The sequence below is a fragment of the Bombus bifarius genome, unplaced genomic scaffold, assembly GCF_011952205.1.
Source record: "Bombus bifarius isolate JDL3187 unplaced genomic scaffold, Bbif_JDL3187 scf7180000009145, whole genome shotgun sequence".
Lineage (NCBI taxonomy): Eukaryota > Metazoa > Arthropoda > Insecta > Hymenoptera > Apidae > Bombus > Bombus bifarius.
Window position 1 is genome coordinate 2085233 of NW_022884930.1, and position 21528 is coordinate 2106760.

General features: G+C 30.9%; 4 protein-coding genes across 5 annotated transcripts; 2 read left to right on the forward strand and 2 right to left on the reverse strand.

The window, feature by feature from the left end:
- The first annotated feature begins 105 nt into the window (after positions 1-105).
- On the forward strand, positions 106-7131 carry LOC117214048 (putative RNA-binding protein Luc7-like 2). The gene is given in 6 exon segments (XM_033459879.1): positions 106-322; positions 497-591; positions 5423-5521; positions 5637-6209; positions 6211-6374; positions 6550-7131. Coding segments are annotated over 6 exon segments (1071 nt in total). The 5' UTR covers positions 106-261; the 3' UTR covers positions 6629-7131.
- Positions 7132-7310: 179 nt separating this feature from the next.
- Positions 7311-12143, reverse strand: LOC117214045 (protein pellino). Of its 2 annotated transcripts, XM_033459873.1 has the most exons (8): positions 11706-12143; positions 10011-10189; positions 9143-9325; positions 8831-9062; positions 8557-8757; positions 8191-8478; positions 7783-8114; positions 7311-7694 (listed from the first exon to the last, which is right to left on the reverse strand). In XM_033459873.1, the coding sequence occupies exons 2-8, from the start codon at positions 10043-10045 to the stop codon at positions 7568-7570; spliced, it is 1398 nt and encodes a 465-aa protein (XP_033315764.1). In that variant the 5' UTR covers positions 10046-10189; positions 11706-12143; the 3' UTR covers positions 7311-7567. The 2 variants fall into 2 exon arrangements, with proteins under 2 accessions (XP_033315764.1, XP_033315765.1); XM_033459874.1 differs by lacking the exon at positions 10011-10189.
- Positions 12144-15916: 3773 nt separating this feature from the next.
- On the forward strand, positions 15917-17971 carry LOC117214049. Its single transcript, XM_033459880.1, has 6 exons — positions 15917-16423; positions 16487-16651; positions 16744-16834; positions 17400-17536; positions 17613-17745; positions 17820-17971. Exons 1-6 carry the CDS (start codon positions 15948-15950, stop codon positions 17868-17870), a joined length of 1053 nt encoding a protein of 350 aa, XP_033315771.1. The 5' UTR covers positions 15917-15947; the 3' UTR covers positions 17871-17971.
- Positions 17972-18027: 56 nt separating this feature from the next.
- LOC117214039 (nuclear cap-binding protein subunit 1) lies at positions 18028-21509 on the reverse strand. Its single transcript, XM_033459863.1, has 11 exons — positions 21470-21509; positions 20886-21354; positions 20316-20810; positions 20064-20235; positions 19788-19993; positions 19598-19701; positions 19287-19522; positions 19036-19214; positions 18706-18961; positions 18524-18637; positions 18028-18437 (listed from the first exon to the last, which is right to left on the reverse strand). Exons 1-11 carry the CDS (start codon positions 21507-21509, stop codon positions 18324-18326), a joined length of 2385 nt encoding a protein of 794 aa, XP_033315754.1. The 3' UTR covers positions 18028-18323.
- Between the last annotated feature and the right edge of the window lie 19 nt (positions 21510-21528).

The following is a 21528-nucleotide window of genomic DNA, read 5'->3' on the forward strand; positions in this document are numbered from 1 at the left end:
CGGGACTACCAATCAAATACAATTTCTGAATGTGAATATAAGATCTGAAACGTTATTGGTTACTGACTTATGCTCGGAAGTTTTATACATTGTCTAGAACGACCTGTGCGAGCCACACGCACACGATTAGTGGTGTACGTACGATATTCTGATCGATAAGTACGAGTTGGACAATAACTCGAATCTCGAAGGCTGGCGGCGTGGCTGATTGCTCTCCCCCATTTTTGACAGTGCATTTTAGATATTGTACTTCCATAAAAAATGACTGCTCATGATCAAATGCGTGCTATGCTTGACCAGTTGATGGGAACTGGACGGAATGGTACGTATTATTGATTCAGAAATGGAATTTAACTATTCTTCGTATGACACTATTATTTACAATTATCTGAAATCTCGTACAAAAATACAAGATGGTGGCTTACACCTTTTACTATTACATGTATACTCATCTGTTTATGAGACTTGATTACTAACAAATATATCATTATTTTAGGAGAAAATAACAAATTTCAAGTGAAATACTCCGATCCAAAGGTCTGCAAGAGCTTTTTGCTGGCATGCTGCCCACACGAAATCCTATCATCAACAGTGAGTTTACTTGAATTATTACATATTGAATATCGATGACATACCATTGGCACTTCTGCGCTATAATAGAGCATTATCGTATCTCTCTTTTGATACGTCTTTGCATTAATATGAAAGCAATCAGACATCAGTATGTATTGATGTCACAGTTAGTTATTTCATTATTATATTTGTATTTTTTTCAGTCTGTTCTAGTTACGTGATTCAATTGCTTTCACTTTATTAATAAACTCATTTGCCTTCCTTTTGAGCTTTTTTTTCATACATTGTAAAACATTAATACATTTTCCACACTCACATGTAACATTGCTTTAATATCATTTTCAAAAGCTATAATAATTTAATGATTAAATTATATATATTTTCAATGTGTAAAGAACATTTGGTTTTTTTTCTTATACTGATATAAAGTGAGAGTAATACATAACAAAGATGATTACAGATGCAGTTGTTACATTAATATCATTCAATTTGCATACCTGTAATTTGTAATAGCATTAGGTATGTGTTTTATACGAGTTATGATTCATATAAGATATGTTTTTAATATGATATAAATGATAACATATAATGTCAATGACAATATATAAATTATAAGAAAAGCTGTATATTTCTCATATAAAATACTTTAGTAATGGCACCATTTAGAGTTAATATTGCATTTAACTTGAATAAAAAAAGTGCACTAAAGAAAAGCTTTGTATTGTAGCTTTATATAATTAAGCAAACATTTATATTTTGCTATAAGATGTTCAAGTAAAACATAGTAATTATAGATAAGTGTATAGATATTATAAGAGCACAAAACATAATGTTTCATATATTTAATGCATTATAAGCAATTATATATACCATACACATGCATACATGTATACACATAAATGTGTTATATATTTTCAATATTCAATATTGATATAATCAAATATTATAAATCATTTTATTGCTCCTATGCATTATTTATTTCATTTCATTTGAATGATCAAAATAATATATGTAATATCCATATTTATATCTAATATTTACATATATTTTGGATCCTGTAACTATAATAATTATTTAATATTGATATTATTTATCATAATTAAGTTTTATGTACACATTATGTCAAGTTTTTCAATGATGAATGGTTGCCTATCTTATTTGGACAATTGGAAAAAGTGAAGCGTTTCTTATTTTAATAATATATTAAACTGTTTTATATTCAACATATATTTTCATTGACAAATCTCTTTTCATATATTATCATATGGTAGTTTTTATATAGTTTTGAATATCATAAAAAAATCGTTCAAAATACATATATTGTGAATCATACCATTTTTAATCTGTGCCAATTGGTCGGATCGATTTTACACATTATATCAAATAATTGAACAACACAAGTCAATCTTATGGCATACAAATAATAGGATAACATTTGTGTGATACACTCGGAGAATTGATTCCGATCAATTCACACCAGATAGGCGTTGAAGTGCAACACGGGGCAGCAACTTATGATAAATAAGGAGAAGCCTTTCAGATTCCTCAGAAAAGGGAAGAAGTGAGATGCAGAACTTTTAATATCTAGTTTGGAATATTTATGGTTGAAATCATTAACAATCAGTTTTTTTATCAATTTTATTAATTTTATCAATATATGAAATATCATGTCATGATATAATATAGTATTTTCAATAGTAAATAAAAATTAGTATTTGCTCAAAATAATATTAAAAATACTCTAAAAGTTCTTAAATTCATTTTACTTCTTTTCTTCGTGAAACTTAGAAATTAAAACGACATTTAGTCTAGTGGCCCCGTATAATCGCGGAACGTATCTACATGCAGGAAATCGCGAACGTATGACGTCTACGTTTACAGTGAGAACATGATTTTCCGTACGACAAGCGTAATACCGATCATATTAGTACTGCTTCGCGCATTTCTTTGTCATCTTGTGCGAATTGGTCTAAAGGGTGTTTGTTAAAAGAAAAATTAAAAATTCAGATTTTTCGATTCTATATCCGCTCAATTACTTGCAATAAGGCGACATTATGAATCTTTTTTCATGTATTAAATATTCACGCGAATTTTTTTAGAAAAATAAAATCTTAACAAGTAAACTGCATTTCTGTGATGGTTCGAATAGATTGCACATTTTTTAAAGTGATATTGAAAATGTTTTTAGTAACTGGTATATCATAATATCACATTTCTTTATAGAAGGGCCAGAAAACTTTTACCCATTTAAAAAATTTTTTCTCATTAAAATGTAAAAAATGCGTTTTATATAAAGCATATATATTAAGTGTTTATAGTCTATAGTATCATTTGGCTGGGAATCATTGAATTTCTTTTTAGTTCTTATTTGTTTTTTTTTTCTTTTGTTAAATAATTCGATCTAAAAATAAAAAGGAGAAAAGTATATTTTATTTTGTGTTTAAGAAATTGAACCGCTGAAAAGTACTGTAGCATGTTGAGGGATGATAAAAGGAGACTTACAACCTAGCATTCGGTGCTTAGGGTGGCGTCTCTTATCGTAGTTAGCAAGCACCCTTGTATATGTCTTACGCTCAGGTTTATTACGGTAAAATTAAAAATAGCTACGTAAGATATAAAAAATAACAATAAATAAAACGAAGTATTTAAAGACTGATTTGAAAACACAATAAAGAGTATTATATGAATGAAATTGTTAAGAAAGAAAAAAAAACGAAATACTTCTGGCAAATACTCGCGAGAATGATGAATATACAAGTTCACTAATGTCAATGTACCTACAGTTCTATTTCCAGAGTCTCTGGAAAAAGCAATTCCAATCAGATCCATTGTACAATATTGTTGCGAGTATTGTCCGCTCATATGTCGTGTTGTACTTGTCGCTCTCACATGCGCGTTACTGTAAGTACTGAAAAAGCGAAGAGGACGTACGTATTACAATTCTACAATTTGATTATCTCTTTAACATAATTCAAGTACTAGGTATATTAATTTGATTAATGATACATAAAGGCGGGCGGTTACCTCAGCCCCTCTACCGGTCAACGGTGGCGAGGCTGAGTGTCGAATATTAATTCCGAGACCCCAAAAGGCCAGTGTAAAGTTGGTGAGTAGCGCCATGCTGATTCTCATGAGACGATGTCTTATTGTCGCTTCTTACTAATAATGCCGTTTACGGCAGGTAGAAATCAAGTTTACTTTGAAAGTATGTGTGAAAATCGTATTCATCCTCGGAGATATAGTGGGTTCAGGAAATGAAGCAGTGATCTGTAAGTAAAAAGAAAGAAAAAGATTTTAAAAAGGAAAGGAAAAAAATAAAAATGGATGCGAATTGCCAAGAACACTAAATTTTTTACGAATTCGAGTCTCGGAATTGTAAATGTTTTTTCAACATATTTAAACTTTTTTTTCAATAAATTTTCAATCAATTTGAAATGCGATGAAACTTCGATTGACCATTTTATGAAAATTCACTGTGTTATTAATTTTTCGATTTATGAAAAATATTATAATATTGATTTTTCTTTTCTACAAAGAGAAGAATATTATTGTTTTATGTAAACGATTAATTTAAAGATTTGCGTAAAAATTATTTAGAGAAATGTTCAATCGAGATTTCATTGTATGTTAGTCTTGTGATGTTTGACATCAGATATACTATAACTCTTCTTTTCATTCGTTCATTTCAAACGTATGTACCACTAGGGAGATTTATGTATAATCAAACTATTATCAAAACTAATTCTAATCCGTACTATCGTAACGCGCACCTTTCGGTTGATATGCATACGCAGTTAACTTTAAATCTCCGTTTTATTTGAAAACGACAATAACAGTAATAAAATGAGATACTAAAATCAAAGGGAAAATCGTACATTAATTGTTAATGATTAAACATTTATTTTGGCAATTTGCAAGATAATAAAGTCATCGGTGAGAAAAAAGAGAGTGAAAAGTGGCATGAACAGTGAGCGAGAGGGAGAGAGTCATTTATTTAGGGGAAACTATACAGCACGGCAGTTTTGTTAGAAAAATTTTCTTCAGCATTGGATGTACGTATTGAACTCGTTTTCTAAATCGTCTAGAATTGATTCACATATCGCAATTTCGTGTTCTACCGTAAATAGTATAATAAACCTATTAGGTTGTAAGTTGTTTCATAGACCATTGAACATATGAACTTAAGGTGTGTGCTGATTGTAGCTTCATTGCCATCGCATTGTCGTGTCAGGCGGAGAGGTGTTGCCACTCTGTAAGTGAACATAACAAAATATTTATCTGTAAATTGAACTGCATTTTTACTTTAAAATTTCTGTGAATCAAAAAAATAAATAATGATAATATCGATTGAATGTAAGCGTATATACGTGTATGTATATAAGAATAAATAAATATGTATTGGTATATTTATTTATTCGATAAAAATATATATACAAGTATATATAATTACTTTGTAAGCGCGTATGTCTATACCGGAAGTGTACATTTGTATACTTTGTCTACAATTTGTAAGTTCTCGTAAAAAAAAGAATAATAAAGAACATCCTTGGACCGTATTTTTCTGGATAATTAGGGTCTTTAACTTCTATGGTTGTTGCGTTTTAAATTATTTAGTTGGCTATCGATTTATCCAGTTCGGTTTTCTATTTACGGAACAGCCAGTTGAGAAACCTTGTTCTTGTCGTAATATAATCTTTCATAAAACAAGTCGGGAGGGACTATATGTGTATATATGCGTGTATATATATATATGTGTATATATATATATGTATATATTAAATAAATCCAATAAGGCTTCTTAGGATCGAATGTAATAATAAGCTAATATCGAATGATTTGTAAATCGCAGCGCATGGACCTGGGAGAATGCCCCCAGATTCACGACTTGGCCTTACGGGCTGACTATGAAGCTGCACAAAAGAAAAAGGACCATTTCTACGACATTGATGTAAGTTCTGTTCCTTTCTGTTATCAAATTTTTAAGTTGAATAGAAAATTTACTTTTACTTACGCCGTATAGCCTATTTTTTAATTGAATTTTTTCTTTTACCGTACGTTTCAAGGCTATGGAACATTTACAAAATTTTATCGCCGATTGCGATCGTCGTACAGAACAAGCAAAGCAACGACTCGCAGAAACGCAGGAAGAGCTTAGCGCCGAAGTGGCGGCGAAAGCAAATAACGTTCACGTACTCGCAGAAGAAATCGGCAAAAAGTTGGCGAAAGCTGAACAACTTGGAGAAGAAGGCTTTGTCGAAGAATCGATGAAGCTTATGGGTGAGATTGACGAGTTACGAAAGAAAAAGAACGAGGCTGAACAAGAATATCGGAACAGTATGCCAGCATCCAGTTATCAACAACAAAAGCTAAGAGTCTGTGAAGTTTGCAGTGCATATCTTGGAATTCATGATAACGATCGACGATTAGCAGATCATTTCGGTGGAAAATTACATCTGGGCTTTATCAAGATCCGTGAGAAATTGGCAGAGCTTCAAAAAACCGTGGAGGAAAGACGTAAAGAAAAAAGAGAATCGTTGTTAGACAGACGCAGAGATAGAGATAGAGATGACCGCGACAGAGATCGAGACAGTCGACGTGGAGGATTGGGTTATAGAGACAAAGATCGAGATCGTGATCTCGCGATCGGTCCGTGATCGTGATCGTGATCGTGATCGTGACCGCGACAGAGACCGTGACCGCGACCGCGATCGTGATCGTGATCGTGACAGAGATCGAGATCGCGAACGCAGAGATAGAGATAGGAGAAAGTCTCGCTCACGAAGTCGCAGTCGTGGAAAAAGGTTGGTTACAGTTGATTGAGAACTAGCATGTAATTTAACAATTCTTAACAATTTCTCTAGCGTAAAAACTAGATGGTATAAGTTTTTGTTCTTACGGAGTTGAATCTGTAAACAAATAAAACATAATTAGTGCTTACGTTATGATTATTAAAGATAATTGTTTGATTTGTTTCAGATCGAAACGTTCACGGAGTAGTAGCCGTAGCCGTCGATCCCGTTCTCGTCGTAGTGGGTCCAATGATCGGAAAAGATAAAACTAATTACCATTTTTAATTATGCTCAATCATTTTTTCCTCGTATGAATTCTCACGTGCTTACTTATGCACATTACGTATAAAGAGAAAGAATAAAAAAAAAAGAAAACAGGATCGCATTTGTTGAACATCATTTTTTCAATAGAGATCTTTTCTGAATAAAATAAACTGAGATTTATACATTGTCCGTCACAACTTTTTCGAGACACCAATATTTCGAAATATCTTTGTGTAAAACTAAACATATTTACCTGTCAATGTAAAAACAGGAGTAAATTTATTAGATATACTTATTCTATTCGATCTTGATATATTAAGTATACTTTTAAATCTAGTTACTATTTCGTGTAAATATGGATAGTTCAGGCGTAATTCTATAATATTTGGAAATGTTACATATTTATAACATGATTACATGATCTTATGTGAATATTATACGAGCATAAAGAATGAAAATATGTTCAAAAATATATACGTTTAAATAATTATTGATTCAAACACTGCAACCATGCATTTTCTCATAACCTTACATTTCACCAGTTGAAAAATTCAAATCATATAAGAAAACAGAAGTTTTGGTTTTAAAACAGTAGCTACAAAATTAAGACGTTAAGACTTTAAAAACTAAAAAATTTGCGTTATTAAATTAAGAGATTCCACGATATATAAAAAATATATATAATTAATACTGTTTAAGAAGGGATATTTATTTTAAGAGCCATGTACATAGTAAGTATTGCAGAGCTATTTGTACATACAAAAGTTTTGCTTAAATTTATGTTTGTGGGAAGAAGATAGAACTTTGTTAATATATATATATATTATATATATATATATTCGTATTAAGATTATTTACATTTTATTAATTTCAATAGTCCTTGCATTTTATAAGAAGTTAATAGTTTCTACACATACTCACGATCTTACAATAAACGAACCTCAATCTACATTATCTTGGAAAATCAGTTTTACGTATCCTGGTGTTCCTTCAAGAGGGACTGCGCAAAACGGACAAATTGCAATATAACCATTTGTACCATGTGGAATTGCAACTTTCTCCCAATATCTGTAACACGATACAATTTTACATACTATAAATATATATCGTTAAACAAATGAAAACCCACAAGTACTGTAGTATACTTAATACTAACTTGACAGTTTTTTCTGTAGCCATGTGTCCACAAGGCCTAAATGCATAAGTAGGCGGGCCACAATCCACATAAAATGCAGGTTCTATTCCCATAGAAAGTTTAACTACTGAACCGGCTACTAGACACATTGGACACCTTCTAGTGGCTTTGTCTTTTTCTTGACCCCAATCATGGAGACCTTGTACATGTCCACATTTCAAATAAACATATGGTTGCTGTTGTGCTGAATCTGCAGCTGCTTTACGTGGTATAACTAATGTATTTAAACCAACGGGGCATTGTGGTCTTCCGGCATTTATAGCATCAACTAGTTCTTCTAAATTATGCTTTGTCTGTGTAAAACATATTTTATATTTTCGATTTGTAATCTTCATACGAATATAAGGATTATAAATTATTTGCACTTACTGGCGACTTTGCCAGACCTTCCGCTGATCTCCAAAGTAACGTGGCACCGCAAAGGTCGATCAAAGTTCCATCTTGCAGAATATTGTTCTCATCTTCTACGACATTTCCTTTTTGTTGGGCACTTCGACTTTCCCTTAACGAGAAAACTCCTCCACCTACGCTGACTTCTCTCCAAAAACCACACTGTGCTTCACCGCCACAAAACTGACCCCGCGGATGCATTATTAAAACGCCATTTGTTGTGAGCCCATCAATCTCACGATTTTCTTGCCACTTTGTTGCTTTTTCCTAAAACAATCAATTTTTATGTTTTTCTTATAATCCCATCGAAACAAGTATTTGTATATGGTATAAAAGGAAACTTACCCCTAAAAAGATATTTCTTGAACTATCAAAACCTGCAGCATATATTCTGGCGATTCTAGGATCCGATCGATCGGCGAGAATTCGACAGGCAAACCTGCTAATTGTACTTTGAGCAACGCGTCCTTCGTTCGAACCGTCACTACCGCCTGCACATGTGTCCATGACAACAAAGTCGATAGGAGATTCGGAAGAACGTCCAACCTATATTTATAAATGCATTGATGTAAATGAGAATATTCCAATATTTAAAAGAATTAAATAATATTAAACTTACCTGAAACATATCAGTTCCTTCATCTTCGGTATACTCCACGATAACGGCTTGTGTTCGAGAAAGAGTATACGATATCGAATGTTGTTTTGTATTAAGAATAGCTTGCGAACTATGAGGTGTTTTAACGATGTAATGTTTACTGCGTTTCACGCCATTTGGTACAGGTCTTTTAAACAAAACGAACTTACTTCTTCTCCTTCCTCTATCCCCTGGTGGAAGGAATCCATTGTAACTAAAAAATATTTAATTAACTTATACTTTCGTACACTAATATTTCTATTCAAATGTAAGAGACAAAAATTAGCTTCTTACCCAAGAATAACTAATTCTCCATATTTTATTAGCTGTTTTGGTTTTTCATGGCGGTAACTGTGGGACCTATGAGGATTAGCATGTGTATGATTGTGATTATGTTTGCTGCGTGGACTGTGAGGTGCACCAACTGTTTCTCCTTCTTCCACAAGTAATGGACTTTCACTGCTACCACCGTCAGATCTGAAATAAATGTAATGTAATGATTAATAGCAAAACTAGTAACTGATATTATTTTTATGATAGTTATTGATATAACACTACAAGTAATAATTTTATTTTAAGATTGAGAAATATTTGAGGAAAGAGTGAATGATTAATATTTCTGCCACCTTTGCCTTTTTTCTTTCTTACAATATTGTATAGTGCAATATAATGTCTATGTTCCTTACACATTGTATCACTGTTGGTATTCTTAAGCCTAGTATTAAACATAGATATTTTTACAAATATTTTCATAGGTTTAAAACATTTTTATGGTGTGGAAGTATCTAGTTTTGTTTTTATTTACTTACACTTTTTATGCTAGAAAATATACAGTCATTATGTATAAAAATGGACAACTAAATTAATTGTTCCATATATTTTAACACATTATAAGTAGTTTATAGCTTTAAGGTGGATGTCAGTAACATAAGTGCTAAAATTCAGAAAATAAACCTGTTATTTTTAAAATGATAGAAATAACAGTATTTTGTAATTTATTTTAAAAATCACAAGAGGGAAACCTTCCTAAGAAGGATTACATAATTTGAATTACAAAAAGAAAGATTTGAAAATTAATATAAAGATATAATATGAGTCACCTATTTGTAGATCTCTGTTTTTTCTTGTCCTACAGTATGTAATACGTAAACCACTTACTTACCGCGAAGGGCATGGAATACGTTTAGTTACTGGCATCCTCCTTTGAGTAAAATTAACAGATTACTACTTCCACTGTACTTCAAAAGATACTCATAAGGACAGACAGTCTTAAGTATCTTTGCAAAGTTGAGCAAACATGAGCAAGTGCAACATGGGATGCTGTGAATTGGTAATTATAATCTGCAATAAGAAACATTCAGTGTAATAATAATTGCTATACTATTGTATAGTTTAGCATTCTCCTAGATTTAATAAAAGTTTCAAACAATCTAGTTACTTCTTTGATTAAGAAAAGATAAAAAATCTAGTAATAGTAGAAAACTAAGAAAGGATTTGTTATCCTGGTATAATAAATTGGTATATTGGAATATTATATTATATTATGTTATATTATGCGAACATTAATTTATTATTTTATTAATTATACATAACTGTAACATTATACATTGATATTGCTTTGTAGGAAAAACTGTCTGTTCCTATACATGATGTCATACAGTATGGTCAAGATATTTTCTAAGATAGATTTGTTCATAAAAAATATACCCTCGTGATAAAATTTACTTATAACATATTTATTTAAATTAGAACAGCAGATATTACAAGCAAGAAATAAAAAATACATTATATCTTCTAAGGAAAATATATTACCAATATGAGACTGTTTAATTGATATAGCTATTCTTGATTTCATCTGATTGTATTGGTCAAAGAGTTGATTCTTTTATCTTATCTATATATTCATTTTTATCAAAATATTGCACCCATCAATTGCATTGATATAAACAAGTACATATATTACATTAAACATTACTATAACCAAGAATTGATGCATGCATACTTATTCAAATAACATTTATTTAAATGATACGTGCTTCTCATTTAAATAAATTAAATATTCTTTTTTTTAAGTAATATTTAACTGCAGTTATTTAATTTCTAATGTTTAATTTCTATGTCACTAAATCTTAAATCTAAATACTTCTAATTTATTTCATATTACTGTAGAAATATACAAACATTCAATAATGTATTTACATTTTTGTGCTTATTTTAAGTATTTCTAATTTGATTTTATATAAATCATAAACATAGTACCACAACCATTATATAAATGCTAAGGCATCCTTAATACCATCATTTTCTATCACACACACTTGTGTATATTTTTCCTTGGAGAAAATAATAAAACACTTTTTGTAAAATATAAAAATATTTATTGTATATTCAATCGTCATTTTAAATAAAATGTTTTCATTAAACGTAGAATATATCTGCCAATTTATTTTTATTCATCGTTTTCACGATATAAACGTCTTATATATAATCGTCTATGGCACATAAATTGATAATAAACAAAGAAAATTTCATTTTAATTTTACATCATATTTAACATTGTAACCTATGGAAAAATATTAAGAATGAATATTAAACTCTAGCAATAGATTTCAATCTTTGGAAAAATATTATTTGGATGGCATTCTATAAGTTACATTTAAAAATAATAATAATAATATATATGTAGGTAAATGTTTATTTGATCGAACAGCGAACTAAAAACTTTGGGAAAAAATCTACCGATTTGGAACATAGAAAAAGAAAGGGAGTAATATCGAGCACGAATGGATCGTAAAGGAATCACAATGTACAAACAACTTTAATTAACCTAGGCATTCAGAAACGATGGTCTATTTACCGTATCACCATGCTGAGCTCTGCGTTCAGAAACGATTATCGCCGCACGTTCGAGACACGCAACAACAGTCAACCGATCGTTTGCACAAAAACTAACGAAGTATAAAAATCATTTGTCCACTGTTATGCCTTAATTTAATTTTCCATTTCTAGATTACACTGTTACTATGTTCATGATATTCGAATAGTATCGCGCTGATGATCCTCTTATTCATGATTACGGCACACACGGATTCACGGACCAATATTATCGGGATAAAATCACCCTAACTAAAAAAATTCTATGAATAAATATTTGACGATAAACGAGACACCGATATTTTTTCTCCCCGATAATCGCTAGACGCACCGATTATTCGTAAGTACCTCGCATAAACTATACCAGACTATACTCATCGAACAATCACGACACCGATCACGACACGACCGAAAGATATACGAGTGGAAGGCGTTATAGCCACCAATCTAGGAAAAAAATTCCCTTGTTTCTTACTATAATCTACGTCTATATAACTAGCATGGCGCCAGTTTCAAACGAATTAAGAATCGTTAGCTTTTTATTATATTACATGTGTAGATTGCGTATTATTAGTGATAGACATTTGGATCTTAATTTTGGAGTGATTTGAAATTTGTCAAAATTCACAACAAGACTTATCCGAAATTTAAATACTCAATAACTATCGAAAAACTTAAGATTTAAAACTTGTCAAGACCTTCGAAAGTTTGAAGTATCAAATCATGTTCGAAATGGTCCGAATTTTCCGCCACATGCATATATTCAAAACGATTCAAAACATTCTAGAGACATCACTATACATTATATACATGTATATACATGTTATACACATTTAATCGGTGCTAGCAGAAACTAGTGCCAGAAGAATGACACATCTAAAAAGTCGTTACTTTTGATTCGCTGAAAAAGTAATAAAACCGATTTCTTGAAAAATATACCTTTTCTATTTGTATCACTCTTCCGATAAAGCGACGATTTAATTCCTTATTACTTACCTCTTTCTTTTTGATTTTTTGACGTTGTTGTTGAATATCAATTAATAAAATGAAATTGTTTAAGGAAAGGACGAGATGAGGAGATTTACGTTCTTCATAAATGATTTCCTGTATCCTATTGAGTTATTCGTCGGACAGAAATAAAAAATTTTGCAGAAAACTATACAAACTACTTTGATTGATATACGAAATGGTAAATAATTATAATAATTTCACATTATCATCAATTGTCTGAAATAACAGAATGTTCCATTAAATGGTCCATGAATACCATTAATTAAGGCTTAAAATCTATTTACAGTTGTTTGAACGGTTACGGTTTAAAATTGAACCTGAGATTTTGTGAAATAGATTTTGTGCAAGACTAGGATTTGGCCTTACAAGTATCATGGCGTATAATTCGACTATCATGGACGTCTTATTTATCTTTTTAACAACTTCTTTTCTAAAATTAATGCAACACCAATCATCAAACAATTGTCTTTGAACAAGGGAAGATCTGCTTGACGTTATATACGAAATATAATTTTTGTTTAATATTTTTTGTAACATATTGGTACTTATCCACTCTGATTAAGCGATATCTTTTAAAATGTAAGTTACCCTATGTTCTCAGATAAGTAAATCGATCGAATCGTGCGGAATAGATTATGACACCAACATCTAATGTATCATGGTAATTGAGTGCAAATACTGTAAGATCTTATCAATTAGTCAAAAATGATATAACTGAACGTGCAAACGTCCGCCTCAATACTTACATACTTTTCTTCATCAATTATGTATCGACAATTGCAGTAATTTCTCTTCTTTTTATAGGACAAACAGACAATCTCGTCGTATTTCACTGTTCTGTCCTCAACAATTTAAAAAACAATAATTGTTATTGTTCTTAATATTAATATTGAAGTGTTACTGAAGTTAACCATCTCCGAATAATTGTATCCTTTACAAAACAACAGAATTCCCATAAATTTTGGGAATGATGAATTACCATTATGCAAGACCTGCGTAATTATGGATGTCTAGACTATTGGAAGAAAATGTATTTCCACCGTTCGAATTCGTCATTCTGTGATACCAATATCGTTTGATATTCCTCATCCATCTTTAATCAATTTTGCGTCTATTACTTTTCCCCCTTTGGATTTCTTGAAGCGTGTTAAGGCGTGTAATTATACGAAGATCTAATTTTTAAAATTTCAGCTGTAGTGAAACTTATACAAATTTATAGACGTTACTGGCGTTCGTTATGATTATCGTCATCGCCATACATTGGTATTCTCGTAGTAACATGACTGTCTTGTTTACAGTTATAAGATAAAGAATTATATTTGTCGGTACGTTTCGATAGTTAAATCATAAATTGGATTAACACTGCATAGTTAGAAAAGCATTAAATTTATCATATAATTCTGGCAATTTTTATATACTAGTTCAATCCAGTAGTAAATATTATATTAACGATGGATTTTTGCTATCATAAATATATAGTGCAAATTTACACGTACATAGATATGTAAGTAGATATGATTTACAATGATTTGGCATGGAATATAGTGAATTTCTTGAATCATTGATAAAACTGCAACACAATCTTACATAATATCCTATCGTGTATTATTACCACTAAATATCTTTTTAAACATAAATTTCATGCCATTGTTCTTTTTACAATTTCATCCTATCATTCGAGCAAAGTATTATTCTAGGCTTTTGTTCTAGTAACATCAATTTATTTATACATAATTCGTATTTTTAGGATTACCTCGGCTATGGAGAGAGAGAAGTAGAATAAGTAAACGATGCCTTGCGTTAATATTTTCGATAGAGTACTCTGAAACGGCCATACTCCGATGATGGACAAAAGACGCTTGTTCAATCGAAAGGCAGGCTGCTCGAAGAAATTCATGTCGATTATCGTCGCGTTTCTTTCATTTCTTCGACTCATAATTGAAGCTAAGAGACGAAGACATAGTATAATATACTGCGACGATGGCGAGTAATAAAAAGTCGAACGAAACACAAGGAAAATCGACGATGATTTGCTCGTTAAATTATTAACAAGTTAGTTAATTATTTAAACAGTCACAGCGTCCGTCTTCCTGCCTTCGTTCAATAAAAAAAAACGAGATTTTTACGTTCTTTAAAAGCTCTCCCTCGAGGTTTTATTCCTTTAATGTTAAAATGATAGATTCGTAGAATGATAGCTAATTAAAGAATATTAGTACTTCTTCTTTTCCTTTTATCATTTTACACAGAACGATCTATTTAATAAGCGAAACGATCGACTGTTACTAAACGTCCTGTTAAAAGTAGACTATAGAAAATTGATTCTCCGCATTAGAACGATTTTCATTTTATAGTAAGTTTTAATAAACCCTTCGCGCGGAGAACTTCTTCGATGTCTTCGATGTTCAGTAGACAAAATTGGCAATGTGATGTGTGAACTAGTTTTATTCTTACGCGTTGACATTTTTAAAGCGTATAACATTTTTTTCACATATTCTCTTTCTTTTTTATATTATAAAATATCCTACAATTATAATTACAAATAAAAAGTGTGATATAGAAATTATTTAATTGTCCTTCTCGAAGTATATACAGTACTTCACTGAATGAACGATCAGGAAACGAATCTGCTCGCGATCACTTAACTAATGAAAAATGTCTGAATCTCGTATGATCGGTTGGCAACAAATTAAAGGAATAATTCCCTGAGCTTAATGAATTATTTATATATCAGTGAAAATTGTAATTATTATAGCAGAATGCGATAATTTGGCATGGAATAGAATTTCGTACTTTTCTCAAGCACCAGTATCTTGAATAAGCTTTTATTTATTTGCTTTTGTAATTCAATACTTCGTTTCTTTTTTTGTTTTAGATTCGAGGATTATCCAACGAGTGGAGTGTCAACAAAAATGCTATCATTGAATGCATACCACCGTTGGTGACAATCTCTCTCTGCTTGTCGTCGCATTTGAACCTAATTTTTAACACGGAGAAGGTACTGTCTCTTGCCTTGTTTACTCTACGAATATTCAGAATTGAAAACGATTAATTCATTTAATTCTATTTCAATCTTTAGTAAGGAATAATATTCTCAGGATGAAAGCAACTTGTTTTTCGTTGCAGTTAAAATTTATACGCGATGATTAAAGCACGAGGGGACTTTCACGAGGGGAAATTTCTGTACTCTATAATAAACTCTTTTTATTTTTATTAAATGATCTTTTTTTGTTTTCTTTTATTACAGGTCAAAGATGTACTCTTATTCATTAAACATGATCATAATTATTACATAAACCGGCCAGAAAATAAGATTCTTCAATTTTATACCACGCAAGGAAACAAAATTATATTATATTATCTCTGTAAGAGTGCATTAGTTCAAAATGAAGAGAAATTGTTTTCATCGACTTTAAAGGCATTTTCCATTTTAGCGTACCTTTATTCAACAGTTTTGGCTTTCTTACTGGGTCCAACCATATCACTAGTAATTGATCTCATTCAATCGAATCATTCCAAGGAGAAAAGCTTACCAGTCATAGTCGATTATGGCGTGGATACACAACAATATTTTTATTATGTGTTCATACCTGTATATATAGCAATATTCATAGTAGCTATGGTAATTTCTACTAGCTATAGCGCTTACATGTTATACGTCCAACATGCCTGTGCTTTGTTTGCAATTGTGAGGTAAAATTCATCTCTATTGATTCAAATATTCTGTGACATTTGATCTCAAAAATTTGTTTACAGTTATCAATTAAGAACTATACACATTTTGGATACAAGTAGCTTGATAAACTTAAAGGATCATCGTTTACTCGAAAAGTATAAAAATGTCGAATTATCACAGGAAGAAAAGGAGAAGATTTTTAGAAAACTGTTACTTTGTATAAAAGAACATAAAAATGCAATAAGGTCGATAGTTTATTGTTAATGTACAGTCATTACTTATTTCGTTCGTGTGAGAAATTAATCCATTTCTTTTTTTTTTTTTCTTTTTTCTGTAGATACTCAAATCTCGTGGAATCATTGTTCGCCAAATTTATATTAGCTCAAATGTTTTTTCACATTATCTGTCTTAGCATTGGTGGAGTTGGAGTAGGTATTGTATTTTTACATGCAACTACAGTCTATCCCACAAGACCGTACTGGCAATATCTACGGAAATTGATATTTAATGAGGGAGTGGTTATTACGCTTTGGCTTATAATATCTTACCATAGTTTATATTACTGAAAAGCATAGAGCTATTCGAAATGAATACTGTATATGTTAAGCGATTTGAAGCGGTATTTTGCTGGACTGGCTGTTCGTAGCTTGACGTAAATTCCATATAAAATGTTTGATCTATTATAAAACACAAATTGAAAGAAAAACATATTTTAAAATTAAGCACTTTAATAGATCGCGTTCAAAAAATATGGAGGTCATTATCTGTACCGTACACCGAAGAATTAACAGAAAGTATGCTGAAACATTGCCAAACTGTAATCAATAATGGAGGAGATTGGATTCGTTAGTATTTTAGATGTACTTTCGATTCGTATTAAATTTTTTACAAATATATCAATAGGAATATCGCCAGTACGCCGTTGTAAATTAGAAAATTCTTCCTTAATTCTATATAATAATAAATAATAACGAAATGCTTTGCTATTTTTAGACTGTCTTGAACTTAGGTAATACGGACGAAATGACGCGATTTGGATCACTTGCATTGGCACAAGCTATACATATATTCATTCTTTGCCTTCCTGGACAAAGATTATTAAATCATAGTGAAGAAGTATATGTCGCGACGTAAGAATATTTTATATTTCTTTGATGTTTTTCAACTTTTACATTCCAACGATTAATTGATAACCAATTACTTTAGATGTGAGGTAGTGTGGTATATGCTCCCTAAAAAGTTTCATAGTTTATATATGTTATTAATCGCAAGGACAATGAAATTCAGCAAAATAACAGCTTTCAAAATGGCGGTCATGTCAATGGAAACGTTTCTCGCGGTAAACATTTCTTATTGTAACTCTTTAGATAATCGTAAAAGTATACGTAATTTTATTATTATTTATATTTTCAGATTATTCAAACCACAATGAGTTACTTCACTATGTTATTATCGACTATATAAACTTAAATGAAAAATGAATATATCTTAGTTATATATTTAATAGAAACTATCAGTATAATATATTTTGTTCTTTGTATTTTTATTTACAATACATACGTATGATGAAATAATGAATTCTATCATTTATACTGTAATGCCTTGTTGAAAAGAAATACACTTAAAGCTGGATAAATATATTTACATCACGCGTAATAACGCATTCAGCATTTACACATAATGTTATGTTACATATTACATGATATTATGCTGTCCTGAAAATCAAATAATTTGTCACAGAATATATTGCAATATAAAAATTTCCTCTTTTTAGTTCTAATTCGCCAATCGCGTCATGAAAAGTCACAATGTGTCTAACAATGATTATATAAAATATTCAAAAGTTGGATATTAGACTCCCAACTTTTCGATAACATAAAATACATTTAACATAACGATTACTGTAGAAAATGACATTCATGCTCGTAGAGAAACAAACTGATGGAAAACATCCAAGATATGCGGATCCAGGTCTGGAGTAAAAAGTAAAGTTTCTAATGTTGATGAATACTTTTGAACCTGCTCATGATGCTGTTAATAAGAGAAAAAACAATTAACATTGTGTGCAAACAAAAGAATTTCATCATTTTATTTTTATCATTTGATAAAAAGCTTACAGTTAGGAACACTTGCTGTAGTCTGCCAATGGTCCATTTGTACCAGTGAGTATTATAATCTATACCGTCAGTATCACAGCGTCCTAAATGTTCCGATAGAATCATTATAAAACGCTGAAAAAAGATATTGGTAAATATCTTTTTTATTTCTATAATAGTAATAATAAGATAATTATATGTACCTGGAAAATGATAAGGAACAAATTTTTCTGATCTGCTTGAGCTGTTTCCAGCTTTTCCTCCATTCTTTCTACAACATCTTCCGAAGGTTTTTCCCTATTCCTGTCTTTATTATTGTCTTCATCTTCTGACGATGAACCTGACCTACTTTCTGCTCTCCTCAACTTCTCACGAGCTTCCGCTAATTCTGTGCTTAACTTTGTTACATGTTTGTTTTTCTTTCGGATTGTTAAATGAAGAATTTCCCAAATATATAATCTATAAAGGCGATATAGTAAATATAAATGTTGTTAAATGTTTTAAAACAGTATTGTTTATAAAATTATACATACTTGGTAAATTCTGATACCATTTCTTTAGAAAATATCCAATTTGCGATTGCACTACATTCAATAATACCAGTTTTTAAGAATTTATCAGTCAAGACTACCATCATTTGGTAGTGATTCTTCCATAATGCATACATATTTCTCAAAATGCATATTTGAGCTTCTTCAGTTTCAGCAAGAACCTGAAAATACAAACTTATTACATCTGCAATTATTTTTGTCAGATTATAAATATTTTTTGTTCAAAATCTTACTTGAAAAACATAATGAAATTTTCCTATGGCTGCAAAACTGTGGCTAAAGCTTTTTGAACCTAAATTCAATAATGTTTGTACAAAGACATCAATTTTCAAAGGATTGAAATTATTCGTTTCTTCATTTTCTCTAGGACCTGGTAACGTATTTAATACGTTGAGAACTTCTTCTGGAGTACACTTACGTCTTATAGAAACGACCAATTCATGAGCTGCTGCTGTGCCCGGAAGTGAACCTATAGAACAATTTTTTCTAGATAGGATTTTCATCTATTATCTATAAATAATATTATTAAAAAATTTGTATTTACTGGCACCCTCTGAAGTATATTTATAAATAGGCTCTGGAGGTGCTGGAATTAAGTCAGCGTACGATCCTGGCATCATATCCCGTATTCTTTGGTAATATGATAATCTAAGTATAAATTACAAATAAAATATTATTTTTATGAACTTATTTATATCACTAAAACGTTTCCATGATTAATTTAACATATATACCGTAAAGCTTTTAGAAGTACTTCTCGAATAAATTTTGGCCGAGGATGTTCTGGATCGCGTTGCAAACAAGAATCCCAATCTTCCCAGGACCAACGAAATTGAAAATTGCTTAAATGATACGCGAACCACCATACGAAACGATCAAAAGCAGTAGCGGCCATACTGTCTATGCGACGGAATAAAATTTCTGTTGCTTGTGCCAAAACCTACATCAACATAAAGTAAAAGTACTGATAAATATTTGAATTTATAATATAATGATGCTTATCATTTTACCTGTGGCATTGTTGATGGTTGTAATTTGCAAAGTTCAATTAAAATCGACCCATAACATATTTCTAAATGCTTTGGAGCTGGTAGTCTAAATAATTCACCGAATATTACTTCAACTATACAATAATCCAATGGTATTTTTGCTTTATATGGAAAGTTCAATAGTTGGGCTGCACTGTAATTCATTATAAGCGAATATTTAATTACAGAACAGAAATACGAAAAAAAAACTAGATAAGAGTAGGAAATACGTACCAATCTTTTCTTTCAAAGAAGTAATTGTTAATAATTTGTTTTAAATGTTCCTCTATAAGAAAACGTTCTATAGCATGGCTTCCAGGTAATAACGGTCCTTCAGCTGGGCAATCTGTGTAATCAAACATGCGGAAAACAACTGTAGGTAGTGGATAGGAATAAGATTCATGATGCGGCGGTGGCATTATAGTAGGTAAATTGTGTTGCAATGCTTCGCATAATATTGAGTCAAACGCAAGATATGGTCTAGGAATATGTTTTTCTGCCCAATTGTCTTGCCTAAGTTTTCTCACTTGAGCCCATAAGCAATCTAAATATTCTTCCTGAGGGTGAGGTGTGTCACTTGACCATACTCTTAATGCTGCTTGATGCTTTTTACTTCTTTTATTTAAAAATATTTCTATTGTAACCATCAAATGGTCTAACTCTTGTTCCTTTTTTTCATATAATTCTCTTCCTACCCATGGTAATGTTGATAATACAGCATAGACATACCTATAATAAATAATAATAAATTAATATATTTTGTTACACTCATCCACAAAATCACATAGAATACATTTTACATACCAATCTCGTCTTACTTGAGGTACACCATCTTCATTAGCAGCATCTAACATATTGTCAAACAATTGCATTAAAGATCCACAAGATAAAACATGGCAGTTTACTAAATCGGCTAGAAATCTTAATGAATATCTAGCTACATCCCATTTACAAGCTTTCAATGCGTCTTTAAAGTTCTTTACCATGTAGTCAACAAATTCACCACCAAAATTAAAGTTCTTTGCATTCAACAATCCAACAAGAGTGGTATAAATTGTACATTTTTCTGGCATCCTAATTGCACATTCAGTTAGAATCCTAAGTATTTTGCTGCGAAATAGTCCAAGATCAGCTTCTAACACTGAAGCTAGACCCTCAAGGTTGCTCTCTAAGGATGATGTAGATTTTTCTCCTACTCTCAGGATGAGAGATTCAAGTCGATCTTCAATCTCTTGATTCTCTGATACCCTCCTACGTTTCTTATACGTCCGTTCTATAAAATTTATATAAAAATATAATACTTCCTCATGAGTAAAAAAAAGTAACTTTCAACATATACAATTTTTAATTTTTTCATTAATGGTAATATAAGAAAAACGAGAATATACCGTATCCATCTTCCTCTTCATGTATTCTTTTGCGACTCATTTTTTAAAAAATTGAATAT